General features: G+C 47.7%; 1 protein-coding gene across 2 annotated transcripts; it reads left to right on the top strand.

Annotated features, from left to right (window-relative positions):
* The first annotated feature begins 116 nt into the window (after positions 1 to 116).
* On the top strand, positions 117 to 8,910 carry ZNF70 (zinc finger protein 70). Of its 2 annotated transcripts, none has more exons than XM_066365467.1 (2): positions 117 to 223; positions 3,815 to 8,910. In XM_066365467.1, the coding sequence occupies exon 2, from the start codon at positions 3,894 to 3,896 to the stop codon at positions 5,238 to 5,240; it is 1,347 nt and encodes a 448-aa protein (XP_066221564.1). In that variant the 5' UTR covers positions 117 to 223; positions 3,815 to 3,893; the 3' UTR covers positions 5,241 to 8,910. The 2 variants fall into 2 exon arrangements, with proteins under 2 accessions (XP_066221564.1, XP_066221565.1); XM_066365468.1 differs by lacking the exon at positions 117 to 223 and adding an exon at positions 343 to 403.
* Positions 8,911 to 17,559: the final 8,649 nt, after the last annotated feature.

Here is a 17,559-nt window from a genome sequence, read left to right as displayed (position 1 = left end):
GCGGAACCATCGAGACGCGAACCTCTGTGCCGCCTAGAGCAGTTCCGGAAGTGCCCGCGGGCGGGGGCGGGGCCCCGGGCTCTCAGGCCGCCGCGGGCTTCGCGTCAGCAGCCGCCGGGGAGCGAGGCCGGGTCGGCCGCGGGTTGGAGCAGCTCAGGTGCAGCCCCGCCCAGCCCGCCCGCGGCCCCGCCCGGCCCAGGTGAGCGGCTCCGCCCCGGCCCAGGTGAGTGGCTCTGCGTCATCCAGTGTGCCCACCTGTCCCTTCGGTGGTCCGGGGTGCGGGCATCCCGATTGGTGGGAAGCCTGTGGGGCACAGTCGTCGCTGCCTGGGCGGCGTGTGCTGGTCTGCGGCGGCTCGCGGGCCTCCAGCCAGGAAACCCTGACTGGACCGAGGGTCTGCCAGGTACCCGGCCCTGTGGGCTCCCTGGAGGATGGGGTGACGGATGCAGAAGGAGCCAGGGAAGGCCCCAGAGAGGTGGGGAGCATGGGTTTCCATACCTTTGGCTTTTTTGTCTAAAAAAACGTTTAAAACGTAGTTGGGGACAGATAAAGGATTGCCAACTTTTAAAACAGAGTAGAGACTTCAGGGTGTAGGTGGTACATAGTGGGAATGGAAAACTCCTAAGGAGGAAACCTTAGAAGTACCAGGATTTAACAGGTGGGTGGAAGGAAGAACAGTTTCAATCCATAGCTATTAAGGAGGGATCCAAGGGCATGAAAGTTGGGGGGAGACCTTTCAGGAACCATAGGATTGGGGGTGATTTGTCCAGTAAGCTCCAAGTCTTGAGGCAGCCAGGTAGGCAAGGTGGGTTTAGTGAAGGAGTGGGCCTGTATTGTCACATCTTCCAGTTTTGTCAAGAGAAAGCCAGAAACCTGAGTTTTCCATATTGGCAGCTAAGTCAAACAAAAAGAAAAAGCCCAACTCTTAAGGGCCGGACAAGACGTGTCTGTGGCAGGATCCCCGGGCTGCCAATTTGCAACCTCTAAAATGAAGGGTTTTGAGAAGGAGGTATTAGTGAGCAGTGCCAGAAGGGGTGGGGAAGGGAGGACTGAGAAGAGAGCGATTGGCAGTAAGGCGGTCGTTGGATGCTGGAGCTGAATGCTGAAGTCCCAGCTGAAATTGGAAACTTGAAATCTGTCTCAGTGCCATACACAGTCATATGATTTAACTTGGCAACATTTTTAGGAGGAATTGGCAGAAAAGGAATTAGCAGCAGCTGGTTTCAGTAGGGCAAGGAATGTGATGTTGGTCAGAGAGTTAGCTTAAATGATGTATATAGTGAGACTCACTATAGATGGAGAAGGTCTAAGCTAGATGGAAACAGGTAGAACTAAAAGAAGAGGACAGGGTGAAAACGGGGAGATGTTAGATTCAGTGAGGTTGAATGAGAGAACTGGAAGGATTGGAGATTATGGTTCCTGAAGAGGAGGGCAAGAAGAGCTAAAGTAAGCAAAGAAAATTCATTAAAAATTTTTTTTAAAGATTTTTATTTATTCATGCTTTAGAGAAGAGAAGGGGTGAGGGGCAGGAGGCATCAACTCTCATATGTGCAAGCCCAGGGTTTCAAACTAGCGACCTCAGTGTTCCAGGTTGACGCTTTTATCCACTGTGCCGCCAGAGGTCAGGTGAAAATGCATTAAAATATTTCTAAATATAAGTGAGTTCCATCATGACTTCTGATTATTTTAATTTTTTTAAAGTCAGTATTCTCTAAGCTTCAGGGTAAGGATAACAGTACCTTTGTATAGAGTTGTAAGGATTAAATGATATACTTATAAAAGGTCTAGTAATGCCTAGCACAAAGCAGGTGCTCAATAAACATGAGCTGTTATCATTATGGCACCTGGAGAGTTTAGTTTCCCTTTAGCTGCACATGAGTTTCCAAATAGGGTCCTCAGAGGCTCCCTCAGGAGCCACCACAGTGTGATATGGGGCTGAGTGGGGGTGTTCTAGCCTCCTTCTTTGTTTCTACAAAAACACCCTCTTTCAGCCTGACCTGTGGTGGCGCAGTGGATAAAGCGTCGACCTGGAATGCTGAGGTCAACGGTTCAAAACCCTGGGCTTGCCTGGTCAAGGCATATATGGGAGTTGATGCTTTCTGCTCCTCCCCCCCTTCTCTCTCTCTCTCTCTCTCTCTCTCTCTCTCTCTCTCTCTCTCTCTCTCTCCCCCTCTCTATAATGAATAAATAAAATCTTAAAAAAAACCAAAAAACACCCTCCTTCAACTGAAGCAGTGATGCTTTTGTCTGTTTTGTTTATATCTTCCAGAGAAATTGACTTCTTTAAAATAAAGAGGTAAGTGTGATAATCAGTTCTAGCACAAAACCAGAAAGCTTTTCCTTAATTCAATAACTATGCGGGCTGTGGGTTCCAAAATGTAGGAGCACAGGATTTACCCTTAGGGCACTTGCAGGCAGTGGTGAGGAGAGACCTGTCAACCCATGTTTGCCATCCAGGGTGTTGAGTTCTTGATGGATGTATGCACCAAGCTCCGTGGGTCAATGTGGGATGTGCCTGAGATGGCCAGTATGAGGATGAAGAGAAGAGGGAACATCTGGAATGAGTCTAAAAGGATGAGCTGTGGCAGTCTGAGAACGTGGAGGGACCTGGTAGGCAGAAGAAACAGCAGCACAAATGAGTTATCTGGCAGGTGAGGGGTGTGTGAAAGGAGAGGCAGGGGATGGGCTGGAAAGGCCATCATGATGGGCCTTGTGAAGGAGTTGAGCAGTAACAAGATCCTAAGAAGAGAAATGACATGATCAGGTCTGTGTTTTGAGTATTTGACACTGGTATAAATGGAGAGAATGGACCAGAAGGAGGAGTAGAAGTTGGAAGTAGGTGGCCAGTTGAGAGGAGAGTATTGAAATAATCAGGGTGTTGCAGGCCTGAGCTGCAGAATGGCAGCAAGGACAGAGAGGCAGAGACCCCTTCAGTTTAGCCTCCGGAAATAGACAGGATAGGACATGCAAGTTAGAGAGAGGAATTAGGTGTAGGTTGACTCCCAGAGTTCTGGCTGGGACACCAGAATGAAGAAAAAGAAGAGACTTCTGTCTAACTTTCAGGCCTGACCAGGTGGTGGTACAGTGGGTAGAGCATTGGACTGGGACACAGAGGACCCAGGTTTGAAACCCCGAAGTCGACAGCTTGAGCATGGGGTTGCTAGCTTGAGTGTGGGATCATAGACATAACCCCATGATTGCTGGCTTGAGCCTAAAAGTTGCTGAGCCCAAGGTCGCTGGCTTGAACCCAAGGTTACTGGCTTGACTTGAGCAAGGGGTCACTCTTTTGTAGTCCCCCACCCTGCTCCCCCCAGTTGAGACACGAGAAAGCAATCAGGGAACAACTAAGGTGCCGTAGCAAAGAATTGATGCTTCTCATCTCTCTCCTTTCCCACCTGTCTGTCCCTATCTGTCTCTCCCTTTGTCTCCGTCTCTCTCGCTTAAAACAAAGCAAAACAAAAAAAACAAACAGAAAATGTGTTATTTCTCTTTCCCAAAAAACCCCATCCCTAACATCCTCCAGTAAGCAGAGTATTGCCATATAGCTCTACTTCTTGTTCTAGCCCACATTTCCAAACATCCTCAGCCTTCAGAGTCTAGACACCATGGTGTGGCTCTCGATTCTGTATTTTCTCTGTCTTTTTGCAGTTTTTTATAAGTCAAACTTCTGTCTAACTCAGTGGGTATCATCTCAAGGGCAAGATTGTGTCTTATTTTGTTAGGTCTACCATTGATTCTGGCACAGGAAGGAGGCAGAGGCACATACTAGGTGCTTGACTTGCTGGCTTGACAATGTCCCTTGTTTTCTTTTCAGATTGTAAAACAGTAAGTGTGTTCCCAAAGAAGAACATCTTTTGAGAAATACAGTCATTGGGGGTGGTACTAGATTCACAATGGAGGTTCCCCAAGCATCCAAGCTTGGTGAGACCTTTGTGTTTGAAGATGGGTTAGAGATACAGCAAGAACTTTTCCCAGAGGAGGACTTGGGGGACTCATTTCTTCAGGAAAGAGGTTTAGAGCAAATGGCTGTTATCTATAAGGAGATCCCTCTTGGGGAACCAAACGAGGAACATGATGATTATGAGGGGAATTTCAGTCTGTGCTCAAGCCCTGTTCATCATCAGAGTATCCCCCAAGTAAACAAACCCCAGGATGATGAAATATTTGGCCAAACCTTCCTCCAGAAATCAGACCTTAATATGTGTCCATTAATCCATGGTGGAGAAGAGCCCAATAAACATGGCTGTGAGCTAGTGGGCAGGGTGGACTTGGGACCTAATGAACCTCACAGAACTGCACAACCACCAAAACCCTATGCGTGTCGGGAATGTGGGAAGGCCTTCAGCCAGAGCTCACACCTTCTTAGACACCTGGTGATCCACACTGGAGAGAAGCCCTATGAGTGCTGTGAGTGTGGGAAGGCCTTCAGCCAGAGCTCACACCTTCTCAGACACCAGATAATCCACACTGGGGAGAAGCCCTATGAGTGCCCAGAATGCGGAAAAGCCTTTCGCCAGAGCTCGGCTCTCACGCAACATCAGAAAACTCACACTGGGAAGAGACCCTATGAATGCAGGGAATGTGGGAAAGATTTCAGTCGTAGCTCAAGTCTCAGAAAACACGAGAGAATTCACACCGGAGAGAAACCTTATCAGTGTAAGGAATGTGGGAAATCCTTCAACCAGAGTTCAGGCCTGAGCCAGCACCGGAAAATCCACACCCTAAAGAAACCTCATGAGTGCGATCTCTGTGGGAAAGCCTTTTGTCACAGGTCCCACCTCATTCGGCACCAGAGGATTCACACTGGAAAGAAGCCATACAAATGTGAAGAGTGCGGGAAGGCCTTTAGCCAGAGTTCTAACCTCATCGAGCATCGGAAGACCCACACGGGTGAGAAACCCTATAAATGCCATAAGTGTGGGAAAGCATTCAGCCAGAGTTCCTCCCTCATCGAGCACCAGCGGATTCACACAGGGGAGAAGCCTTATGAGTGTGGCCAGTGCGGGAAGGCCTTCTGCCACAGCTCTGCACTGATCCAGCACCAGCGAATCCACACCGGGAAGAAGCCCTACACGTGCAATGAGTGCGGCAAAGCCTTCCGGCACAGGTCGGCCCTCATTGAACATTATAAAACCCACACCAGAGAGAAACCCTATGAGTGTAACAAATGTGGCAAGTCCTTCAGGGGGAGCTCACACCTAATTCGGCATCAGAAAATACATGCTGAGGAAAAGCTCTAGAGGGAGGAGCTCACACCGAAGCTTGAAAGCCTTTCCCAGATGGAGCCCTCACCCAATTGCTTTGTCGACAAGGCCCTGCCCACTTTCCTGATACCAGTGCTGAACCTAGGCGCTTCTGAACTCCCACATCACCAGCAAGGCCCCCTCGGAACCAGGTGCCCTGTGATCAGCAGGTTTACTGAGCACAAGGGTGGATGGGGGATAGGAAGGCCGCCAAATAACTGTGCATCAGAAAAAGAGCTGGCCTTCGGTTTTCTCATTCTCACATTTGATGCCCAGGCATATGAGGTTTAGTTTTTCCAGAATCCAGAAGAGGAATAAATGTAAGAGGGAGAAAGTTGAGTTAAACCCATGAAAATGTCAGGTGAGAACTCTTGAACATCAGGCTACAGTCTGGCACTTTTAGGAGAAATAACCATTCTCACAGTCCAAATTAGCTAAAGAGAAAATCCAAAAAGATACCTCAGCCACAACATGAAATCTGTCTGGCTTGGGCACTGGTGGGGACAACCAAAACAGGTTACAGAATAAAGGGAGTGTCTGGAGGGATTAGTTCTGGGACTGGGAGTGAGGGTGCAAGTCCTTGGTGTGGTCTCAGTCCTCAGTCCTGCTCTGTGTTAGAGTGAGGGTAGTCTTTTTCACAGGAGAGTAGAAGTTTGGTCCTGTAGGCCTGAGGACATTTGATGCCCAGCTCTGACTCAGCCCAGGCCCGAGGCATTAGTGAAACCCATCAACAAGACCCAGGGCTCCCAAGACCACAGTGCACCATGGACATCAGCATGGCTCATTTCTGGTCTGGTGGCTATGCGGCCTCTCCACCTTCCAGTGTGGGGTCAGGCGGGGGTGGAGGGATGTTAAAGGCAGGGTGATTCAATCAGAGGTCTGGGTTCAAGTCTCAGTTCCATCCCTCCTAGGTGACCTTGAGGATGCCCCAAGTCTCCATTTTTCTATCTGTGAAATGGGGATAGTGAGACCTGGCCACATACTTCTAAGGGTTGATGCAAAGTCCCCATTCAGAATGAGATCACCTATGAAAGTGCTTTGGCAACTGGAGATTTAGTGTGGATACCCAGAGACCCATGCCTCACCTGGAGACACTGTCCCTGACACCTAGAGAAGCATCCCCATCTGATTCCTGAAATGGCAGAGCTTATAGCAGGCCCTTATTGAACCAGCTTTTCCATACTTCCTCAGGCTTGCATCCTGGGCTGGGGTGCACTGTGTTTGTCCTACACACATTTTCTGGAAGCCACCCTCAGCCTCCCTGTTGTGGCAGTGCAGTCCATGTCCCTGTACTTCTGTCCTCCTCCCTGCCAACTGGTGTTCAACTGGGGATTGATCCCATGTGGATCAATTCAGTGGTCATTCCCAAAGGTGGGGCTCTGGTGTGTTTTTAAAGCTCTCAGGTAGTTGTAATGTCCCAGCACACATCAGGCTGTGAGCCCTGCACTGGGCGTCCTTGGTAGCCCCAGCATCTCCCAAATGTCAGGCCCGCTTGCCCTGACTCAGCAGAGCTTGAAGGCAGTCATTGTGCCCAGCAATGATGGGTCTGGCTAGTTCGGAATTGTTTGTCCCAGGCCCTCAGGTCTTCATGTGGCCATGGGGATCTTTAGTATTGGCTTTCCCACCAGACTCTGCAGCTAGTGTGGGAGGAGGCAGCCTGAGCTATTTTGAAGTTTTCCAAATGTTTATGGCTGGAATCATGTTTATTTCAGCCAATCAGAAGCTCAGCTTGGCAGTTAGGTATCATTTTGATGAACAAAATGGGGGAGCCATATTCCTGAGTAAGTGGGGCTTGGTAGTCCTTTTAAAAGGACTGATCTGATGGGCTGGGGAGATCACTTCTGTCAAGGTCCTCTCTTTGCTGTGTATGTGAAACACTTAACCAGCACCCAAGAGTCCCCCAGAACTGACTACACCACCAACTGGACTGGCATGGCCTGACCATGTGGCGCCTGGGCATCGTTGGCAGGAGACCTGCACCGAGGGTCTTCAGTCATTTACCAGAAGCGAGGAGAGAATGCTGAAACCCCCTACTTGGTGCGGGTGATAACAGCTCCTCCCCCACCTCCTTGGCACCCCCATCCCCATTCTGCCTCAGCCCTGGCCAGGCTTATGTCTCCCAGGCAGTCATCTTGTTTCTCTCTTACCTTTGATGTCTCCCTCTGCATTTTTCTGTGTACCCCAACCAGATTGGAATATTTAAAGCATCACTTTGCACATGTCACCATTCTCCTTAAAACTAACCTTTGGGGGCTTTTCTGCCTGTAAATCCCCATTTCACCCAATTGGCTTTATCCCTTCTAAACAAGCCACATGGGTTTCATGCCAGCTTCTGTCCTCAACTCCCAGCTTCTCAACTTATTTTATGCTATTCTCATGTTTTGGAATATGCACTTTCTGCCCCCCACCAAACTTCTTTCTTCTTTTTGACAATTTATATAACAGGATTAAAATCCCTTTCTGAAGGGTTGACATTCTCAAATAACTGGTCAGAACAGGTACTTGTCATTTTTGGAAGTGTGAACAGAACTGAATTCTTTCTGTTCAATTTCTTTCTCTGTTTGAATATCTAGTATTTAAATGTCTTTCGTTTTATTTATGTTCACAGTGTAATGTCATGATAGATGGCCCTGGGAATAGTTTAATCGTCCTTGAGTTTAGTTGTTTTTGTTTTCTTACATTTTTCCTCATGGCAGATGTTGAGTGTTGTAAACCTCCAACTCTTGATTTTGTTTACTAATTGAATTGTTGTGTCAAAGTATATGTATTCTTTTCTCTCTTTTTTTGGCTTAATACTTTATATTTCTAAGATTAATTATTAATCATATTTTTAATATTTCTAGTAAATGTGAGTACTTTGGTTTATGATTTTTCCCTTATAGTTAGAACTTTTTCTGCACTCCATAAATTTGATATGTGGTATTTTTTGTTATTATATTAGGAATTTACTTTTGGCCCAACTGTTATTATTTTTTATATTTCCAAGTGATGAATGCTTAAGTCATTGTTGTTATTTCTTACTGTATTGTGGTGTCAACATTTCAAAGTGTCCATAGAATTTATTTGGGCCTGGATATGTTATCAATTTTTATAAAGCATTTATGTACTCTGAAGAAATATGTTTTTACTTTATCGGTTCTGTTTGTTAACTGAGTTTTTAAACTATTTTATTCAAATTCATATTTTCTCTAACTTCTGTTTATTGCAGAGTTCTGAACCTGGGTTTTGTGGACTGCCTGGGAGTCTGTGAATATGCAGGGGTTTTAAATGTTGTGAAACCCTAGGGGCTGAACAATGCTGTGTGGATATGTGTATGAATGAGTTGTTCTGGGTGAGGGGTCTGTAGTATTCCTCACATTTTGGAAGGGGTCTGTGACCCCAAAATAGTTAACACTCATTTACCTGATCTAATTGTCATCTGATTTTGTATTTTTTCTTTATATAATTCTGTTTCCCTTTCATTTTTGTTCCTCTTATATGTGTGCTGTTGCTATGTTAGTTGTGTAATTATATCAGCTCTTTTTGAGAACTAGGCAGGGTATAAATTGTCAATAAATAAGTACCATGGTATTTGGGGTATATATATTTAATAGCGATATATTGAAAAACTGTGCCTTTTAGTGCCCTCTTTGCCTCTTTTAATGCTTCCAGCTTAAACTTCTCTTTTCTAAATATAATTGATGCTCTTTGCTTTTCTTGAATTTGCATTTGCATGAGAGTTCATTTAGCTCAGCATTTTAATTTTTAAACTTGTGTATATATTTTGCTATATCCCTAACCTATAAACACCAAATTGTTGGATTTTAATTTTTTTATTTTTTAGGTAATTCTTTTCCTTCTTGTGTAAGAAATTCTATCATTAACATTATTGTTTAGAGTAAGGCATAATTTTTATTTTAATATCTGTTAGCTCATTTAACCCAAAAAGGCCATGCTCATCCACATGTGGAGTATCATTTCTGGGTAGACTAGAAGTCTGCCATTGGGTGTTCGTGCTCCTTCTTGCCTTCATCCGTGCCAGCCCCTATCCTAAGACCACTCAAGTCACAGCCTCTGGTTTCAGTGTCCTTGGTTGTAATGTGGAGGAATGATGCCACTCCATAGCCTTGTGGACCTCAGAGGACTAAGACTAAGGAAAGCAACCTTCATGGCAAATTGAGGGCATAGAGGATTATTACATTATCAGTAATAGTTTTTTTTTTTTCTTGAGAGAGACAGGAAGGAGGAGAGATGAAAAGCATTAACTGTAGTTGCATCACTTCAGTTGTTCATTGATTGCTTCTCATATGTACCTTGACGGGGGCTCAAGCTGAGCCAGTGACCCCTTGTTCAAGCCAGTGACCTTGGGATCATGTCTGTGATCCCTTGCTCAAGCTGGTGATCCTATGCTCAAGCCGGCAATATTGGGGTTTCAAACCTGGGTCCTCAGCTTCCCAGGTTGATGCTCTATCCACTGCACCACCACCAGTCAGGCACCATCAGTATTTTGAAATATTTGATTTTCTGTTCTTAATCCTAAAGTTCTTTGCACATAACTTCAAACATTACATTGTGCTTTGCTTTTTAGAAAATACTACTAGAGACCTGGCCGGTTGGTTCAGTGGTAGAGCGTTGGCCTGGTGTGCAGGAGTCCCAGTTCAATTCCCGGCCAGGGCACACAGGAGAAGCGCCCATCTGCTTCTCCACCCCTCCCCCTCTCCTTCCTCTCTGTCTCTCTCTTCCCCTCCCGCAGCCAAGGCTCCATTGGAGCAAAGTTGGCCCGGGCGCTGAGGATGGCTCTGTGGCCTCTGCCTCAGGCGCTAGAATGGCTCTGGTTGCAACAGAGAGATGCCCCAGATGGGCAGAGCATCGCCCCCTGGTGGGCATGCCGGGTGGATCCCGGTTGGGTGCATGCAGGAGTTTGTCTGACTGCCTCCCCGTTTCCAGCTTTGGAAAAATACCAAAAAACAAAACAAAACAAAAAAAACCCAACCAACAAACAAAAAACAAAGAAAATACTACTAGAGGTAGCAAAGAGTTAGACATCACAGATCTATCCCATTTCCCCTGAATGAACCCATAGTCATCTGAGGAAATATGGGGACTCTGATCTCATACCCCCATCCCTATTATCTGTCTGTCCCAGGCTGGATCCTCCTCAACCTTCCCCTTTCCCCTCTAAACTCCTTCTGTGGTCGGTAGAGAGCATAACTGCAAAGGCTCAAGAAGATGGTCACTTATGGCCACTTATGTTACAGGTGGGGAAACAGGCCAATGACTTACCAAACATGTAGCGATTTAGTATCAGATCTACCTGGCAGGCATGAGAAAGAACAGTTCTGGATGCTATGCTGAAGCCCCAACCCCAGCCACTTGCTGCCAGGGTTTAGTCACCACGGGCCAAAGTGAAAACCAAATTGCCTCAATCCGCTTAGAGTTGTTCAACTCTTCAGGATAAACAGACATTTGCCAACATTACATAAAATGGATATGTTTTCCATAATACCTATACTTTGCTTTACTAGGGGTGGGAAAAAAAACCCCTTTTCTTGTGGGAGAACCCCATCTTCAGTATCTGATATCCCAGGAAACCAAGGAGGGTGTGAAATTGGGGTGTTGTGAGACGGGCTATTCCTCCTGCAGCACAGCTACTGGAATGCTGGGGGGGGGGGGGGACATATGCTAGAGGCACTCCAGCGTTTGCTGCCTCACTCTGCCTTTGTGTGAATTCATCAGGGCCATCAGGTAGCTTCCTAGAAGCTCCCTATCCTGGGTCATCATCGCCCTCTGAGGTCTAGAGTGCCCTCTGCTGGTGCTGCAAACACTTGAAAGGATCTTAGATCTCCCCCAACTCAGAAGTGTTCCTGGCATTCAATGCCTGCTTCCCTTTGCCACCACCCTCAGCCACACTAGCTCTCTTTCCCCAGGGAAAACCAGAAGCACCTCTATTTCTTCCCTCTGGGCTTTCATTAGGTCCAGCACCTGGAACCGCAGAAGTGAGAGAGAGGCTCACAAGCAGCCAAGCAGTAATGTGCTACCTCCTTAATCCTCATGAGACCTAAAGCTCATTTTCTGGAAAAGGGGGCAGCACCACATGTGGTTCAAGACCTGACTTCATCCAGGACCACAGGCACCTTCAAAGCGAAGAGCTGTCCCTGGCACATAGTGGAGGGTGGCAAGGGGGCGCAGCCTCCTGGAGGCTGGCAGGGTTTTATCTGGGTCTTATAAATGGGCATCTGATCCTAGGGCCTGTAGCCTCTCCGTCCTGTTGGTGGCCCATCCCAGAGTCCCTGAACGTGGTCCTCCCTCTCTTTCTGCCTGACTTAGCCCATGTTTCACTGGCCACCATGACCCCCTGCTCGACTGTGCTGACCTCCCACCAGCATTTGCTGTATGAACAATGGGCTTTCTCCTGCCTATTCTGTATGTCAACAGTACTTCTCAGCCTTCTTTCTATTGCCTGCTTTTCTCTCCAGTCTTGCTGATCTCAGGCCAGGAATCAGATGCTGCCTCCTCTACCTTCTCATTCCTCTATCCCCCCCCCCCAATTCTTGCCCTTAAATCACTTGAAGCCCCCTCCTCCTCACAAATGATTGCTTCCACCTGGGGCTGCCATCCATCCAGCTGCACAGCCTCCTCTTCTGCCCCCCATCTCTGGCCTGACTTTCCCTCCATCCCTTCTCCACTTGGCAGCCAGAGTGGTTGTTCTAATCTGCACTCTGATGGGGTCACTCTCTTCCTCATACACTCCCATTGTTTTCTATATAAACCTAAGTGTGGAGGCCAGCCTGCAGGCCTTCCTGATCTGACACCACCCCTCCCACCAGGGCCTCCATACTCCAGCCACACAGGGCTCCCCTATTTCCCAGGCATGTTTTCCTTTGGCAGGAAGGACATCCCTTGGGGACACTTCTCTCTCACCCACAGAAAGAGCATGGGCCAAAGAGGGGGGTTTTCTTACAGGGTTACCTATTTTAGAGCCAGACATTTGGCTATGCCTCCCCAACCCTGTGATGTATTCTGGCTGTTAGGTGCAGTTGAACCAGGGAAGAAGGCCAAGTTTAGGATCACGGCCAGCCCTTTGGTTAGTGGAGAATGAGAGGATAAAGAGGGTACAAGATAGTGTGACTGTCTTCTTAGGTCTCCCAGTTATACAGTCACCTCATTTTAACACCTGGCATATTTGCATATCTCCTAAAAACAATGATTGCACAAGCCCCCACATAAGGTTTTGCCTGAGCCATCATCCACCACAGCCTAGCTCCTGACCAGGACACCCCAGGCCTTGGGTGAAGCTTGTCATAATGGCTGAAGCTCGTCTTGCCCTTGGTTTCTTCCCTGTTTGATAGGAGCCAGGGCTCAGCAGGAATTTCCAGGGAAGACCAGTTCGTAGGAAAATTAAATGGGTCAGTTTCAAGATTACAACTAGTACTTTGTCAGTTCATGTTCTCAGGCACCAACATTGAGAACACTGGCAGGAGCTTGCCTCCCCATTGAACATAGAAACGGGGGAGTAAAAGACCCCACAAATCCTTAGGATAAAGGAGGACCAGGCTAGGGGAACAGCTGGGTCTTCTTGTCTAAACAGGGGTCCCCAAACTTTTTACACAGGGGGCCAGTTCACTGTCCCTCAGACTGTTGGAGGGCCGCCACATACAGTGCTCCTCTCACTGACCACCAATGAAAGAGGTGCCCCTTCTGGAAGTGCAGCAGGGGGGGGGGGCGGATAAATGGCCTCAGGGGGCTGCATGCAGCCCGCGGGCTGTAGTTTGGGGACACCTGGAATACTTCAGCACAGCCCCTGAGGGTGTTTAAGTGTGTGATGCAGGGCAGGAAGCCACCAGGTGGCGCCATGAGACTGACCAGTGCCGGGAGCCGACCATTCGCTCCTGCCTATTGCTTACCGGCCTGTGAGATGCCCAGCAGCTGCCTCCCATGTCCTGTCCACAGGAGTAGATCCCGTGTCTCCTTCTCCCCTTTGCCTCAGCCATTCTGCAGGCCTGAGGCCAGACCTGCCCCCAGGGAACCCAGCTTCAGATGGGGGACCCCAGGAGGTGAAACTCAGGGACTCCTACTGGATGCATGAGTGCTACCAGATTTTCACAATCGGTGCCTGTAATTAGTGGAATAAGCAGACCATGAATAAGAAAGGCTAGAGAAGTCTTGAACAAGAAAATTGACAAACAATCCTACCGCCATGCACGGGTTAGAGTGTGCTCCAAGTGCAGAACACACATTCTTTTCAAGTACATGTAAAAAAGCACACATGTGCTGGGCTATAAGGAAAGTATTGGTAGGCCCTAGCCCAGTGATGGGTAATCTTTGGAGCTTGGTGTGTCAAAATTCGCCAAAAAACTGAGCATAACTCGGGTGGTGTGTCACTTCGAGAAAAAAACCATAATTTCGCGATATTTATAGTTTAAATAACAAAAATGTATAATTGTAATATATAACTTTAATAAACCAAAAACTAATTATTACTTACCTGCTTAGTGACCTCTTTTTTTTTTTCAGAGAGAGAGTCAGAGTGAGGGATAGATAGGGACAGACAGACAGGAACGGAGAGAAATGAGAAGCATCAATCACCAGTGTTTCATTGTGACACCTTAGTTGTTCATTGATTGCTTTCTCATATGTGCCTTGACCGTGGGCCTTCAGCAGACTGAATGACCCCTTGCTCAAGCCAGGGACCTTGGGTCCAAGCTGGTGAGCTTTGCTCAAACCAGATGAGCCCACACTCAAGCTGGCGACCTCGGGGTCTTGAACCTGGGTCCTCCGCATCCCAGTTCGACGCTCTATCCACTGCGCCACCGCCTGGTCAGGCCTTAGTGACTTCTTTGTTCATCTGTCAGTCGGTTTCTTTTGTTGGTCTTGATATTATTTAACTTGTGTGGGAGCCGTGAACTAAGATAAGTGAGGGGGAGGGGGAACTCTTTAACTAACCTGCCTATTAGTGACTTTTTTGTTGCTGAATTTCATTGGCTAAATCTTCAATTGAAGGTTGGTATTTTGTACACTTCAAGCCCAAGCAAGTGCTACTAACTTCATCTGTCAATCTGTTTCTTTTGTTGGTTTTGATATTATTTAACGCTAAGAATAAGGTCTCACAAAAGTATGTAGAGGGAGCCTGGCCTGTGGTGGTTCAGTGGATAAAGCATTGACCTGGAACTCTGAGATCACCAGTTCAAAGCCCTGGGCTTGCCTGGTCAAGGTACATATGGGAGTTGATGCTTCCTGCTCCTCCCCTGCTTCTCTCTCTTTCTGTTTCTCCCCTCTCTAAAATGAATAAAAATAAAATCTTAAAAAGAAAAGTATGTAGAGGGAAAAATTGTGAGCAAAGCCATTGCTATATTTTTAAGGGTGCTAAAAGTGTCTAGTAATAGGTTCCAGGCACTCCAAATTTCCTGTTCGTAGTAGCACTCCTTTTGATTCTCCAAGCGGCACCTTTCCAGATTCTCAAGCTTTGAGCTCAAGTCGACAAACATCTGAGCCCAGATGCTGTCTTGAAATTCTCCAAGTTGCATCTTTTGTAAATTAAGATGGCTGCCGCTATTTCTAATGGCGGGAAACAGCACCCATAGCACAGACCCTCGCCTCTCCCAGCCTCCCCCACACTTATCTCAGTAATGATGGTCAATTAGAAATCCATGACACCCCAGTGAACAGTAGATTGGATGATGGTTGCTGTGGTATGTGGTTGCTGGTAATGGTAATCACATGGCCCCCAGAGATGCGTTCCCCATGGCATTCTGCTGCTCCCTGCTCTGCTGGCTGAAAGTGAGGTCAAAGATCCCCTAATGGCCTAACTGGAAGTCCCAGAATTGAACACTCAGTGCTGGAGTTCTGTTGTTTTGGCCTACTCTTGCACAGTGTCTACACTACAGCAAATGTTTTATCCTCGGTTCCTGCACCTGGCCGTGCAGGAGCGAGGATGAAACGTCCTTCCCAGCATGCGGCCCCGTACTTCTCTGGTATGTGTGTCATCAAAAATGGCTACATGGCCTGACCAGGTGGTGGCGCAGTGGATGGAGCGTCAAACTGGGATGCGGAAGGACCCAGGTTCGAGACCCCGAGGTCGCCAGCTTGAGCGCGGGCTCATCTGGCTTGAGCAAAGAGCTCACCAGCTTGGACCCAAGGTCGCTGGCTCCAGCAGGGGGTTGCTCGGTCTGCTGAAGGCCCACGGTCAAGGCACATGTGAGAAAGCAATCAATGAACAACTAAGGTGTCACAACGAAAAACTGATGATTGATGCTTCTCATCTCTCTCTGTTCCTGTCTGTCTGTCCCTGTCTATCTCTGCCTCTGTAAAAAAAAAAAAAAAAGAGTGGCTGAAATAAAAATTGGAAAATTTAAAAAAAGGAGCAAAGTGCTGGCTTGGAGGGATCTCATCAAGAGGTAGAACAGGAATTTCCAGGCTCTTGTTTCGCCACAGAAACTTTGAAAAAAAAAAAAAAAGGCTACATGTGCCTGACCAGGCGGTGGCGCTGTGGATAGAGCGTTGGACTGGGATGCGGAGGACCCAGGTTCGAGACCCCGGGGTCTTCAGCTTGAGCGTGGGCTCATCTGGTTTGAGCAAAGGCTCACCAGCTTGGACCCAAGGTCGCTGGCTCAAGCAGGGGGTTACGTGGTCTGCTGAAGGCCCACGGTCAAGGCACATATGAGAAAGCAATCAATGAACAACTAAGGTGTCACAACGAAAAACTGATGATTGATGCTTCTCATCTCTTTCCGTTCCTGTCTGTCCCTGTCTATCCCTCTCTCTGACTCTCTCTCTGTCCCTGTAAAAATAAAAATAAAAAAAGAATGTGTTTCCCATCCATGTACATGGAACTTCGGGCTCTGCTAATGGAGAGGTTTTAGTTCTCAAGGAGGGCTGCTTCCTCCAGGGATACAAGAGGCCATCCCTGGGCCACTCTGGGCACCTCATGCCAGTGAACAACAGGCATGGGGTGACCAGCCTGATTCTCAGGAGCTTTGTGGTTCTCCTACACAGTGGGGCCAGGAGGAGTGTGCCTGGAACCCTGAGAGCACCAGGGTGCCTTCATATCCGTGATGATAGTTAATGCAGGCCCTGGCCGGTTGGCTCAGCGGTAGAGCGTCGGCCTAGCGTGCGGAGGACCCGGGTTCGATTCCCGGCCAGGGCACACAGGAGAAGCGCCCATTTGCTTCTCCACCCCTCCGCCACGCTTTCCTTTCTGTCTCTCTCTTCCCCTCCCACAGCCAAGGCTCCATTGGAGCAAAGATGGCCCGGGCGCTGGGGATGGCTCCTCGGCCTCTGCCCCAGGCGCTAGAGTGGCTCTGGTCGCAATATGGCGACGCCCAGGATGGGCAGAGCATCGCCCCCTGGTGGGCAGAGCGCCGCCCCATGGTGGGCGTGCCGGGTGGATCCCGGTCGGGCGCATGCGGGAGTCTGTCTGACTGTCTCTCCCTGTTTCCAGCTTCAGAAAAATGAAAAAAAAAAAAAAATAGATAGTTAATGCAAATTAACACAGACCAGCACAGATCCTAATAACATTGCAGAATTAAGGAAACACACTTATTAAGAAAGAATGGGACCTGGAGGACTCCTTAAATGCTGATGGCAATATCCGAGTGCCCCATAGCCCAAGTTTGCTTTATTATATAGCCATATGCAAATCAAGTAAGTCCTTGATAAAAAGTTACACATCCAAGACTAAAACAGAAACTATCCCAAAGCATAAACAGGATGCATTAGTGAAATCTACCAACATCTGAAAACAAAGAGTCAGAGGAAGGGCATGTAAATTGCTTCCAGCAAGTCAAGGAAGCAAGTGAAGTGGGTGCAAATACTCAGCATCATAGCCAATATGGAGGTGAAGGAGGGGGAACTTAGCCTTTTGCTAAGCCTCAAATCTACAATGGCTTTTTGTCATTTACGGTCCACAACAGTAAATTATAGCTACCTCCTTTAGGCAGGAGCACTCATGGCACAGGCCCTCAGGAATGAAGGTTTGGGCACCCCACCAGACAAGTAACCCCCACCAGCTGAGGGGCTTGCTGAGGGAATACAGAATGGACAGTGGAAGGAATGAACACCAGCTACCACCACATGGTAGGCATAGAAGAAAGGACTGTGGAAGAGCTGTCTGATCATGTTGGTGTGTCTTTAGCAAAGAATCCTGTTAGGTTGGTTTGGCCAGAATCCCCCTCACCTGTGATGTTTCCTTTTAGTAATTTTCTATCCACAGACCCCCACCCTGCTCCTTGGTTATGTATTGGGTTGGGGAATAAGTTCATAGCGTTTTTACTGAAGACTTTTATTTAAACAAAAAACAATAATTATATCAATAAGTTAATCAATTATATATTCGCCATTG

The sequence above is a fragment of the Saccopteryx leptura genome, chromosome 2 (genome assembly GCF_036850995.1).
Source record: "Saccopteryx leptura isolate mSacLep1 chromosome 2, mSacLep1_pri_phased_curated, whole genome shotgun sequence".
Lineage (NCBI taxonomy): Eukaryota > Metazoa > Chordata > Mammalia > Chiroptera > Emballonuridae > Saccopteryx > Saccopteryx leptura.
This window is presented reverse-complemented; position numbering and strand designations above follow the sequence as displayed.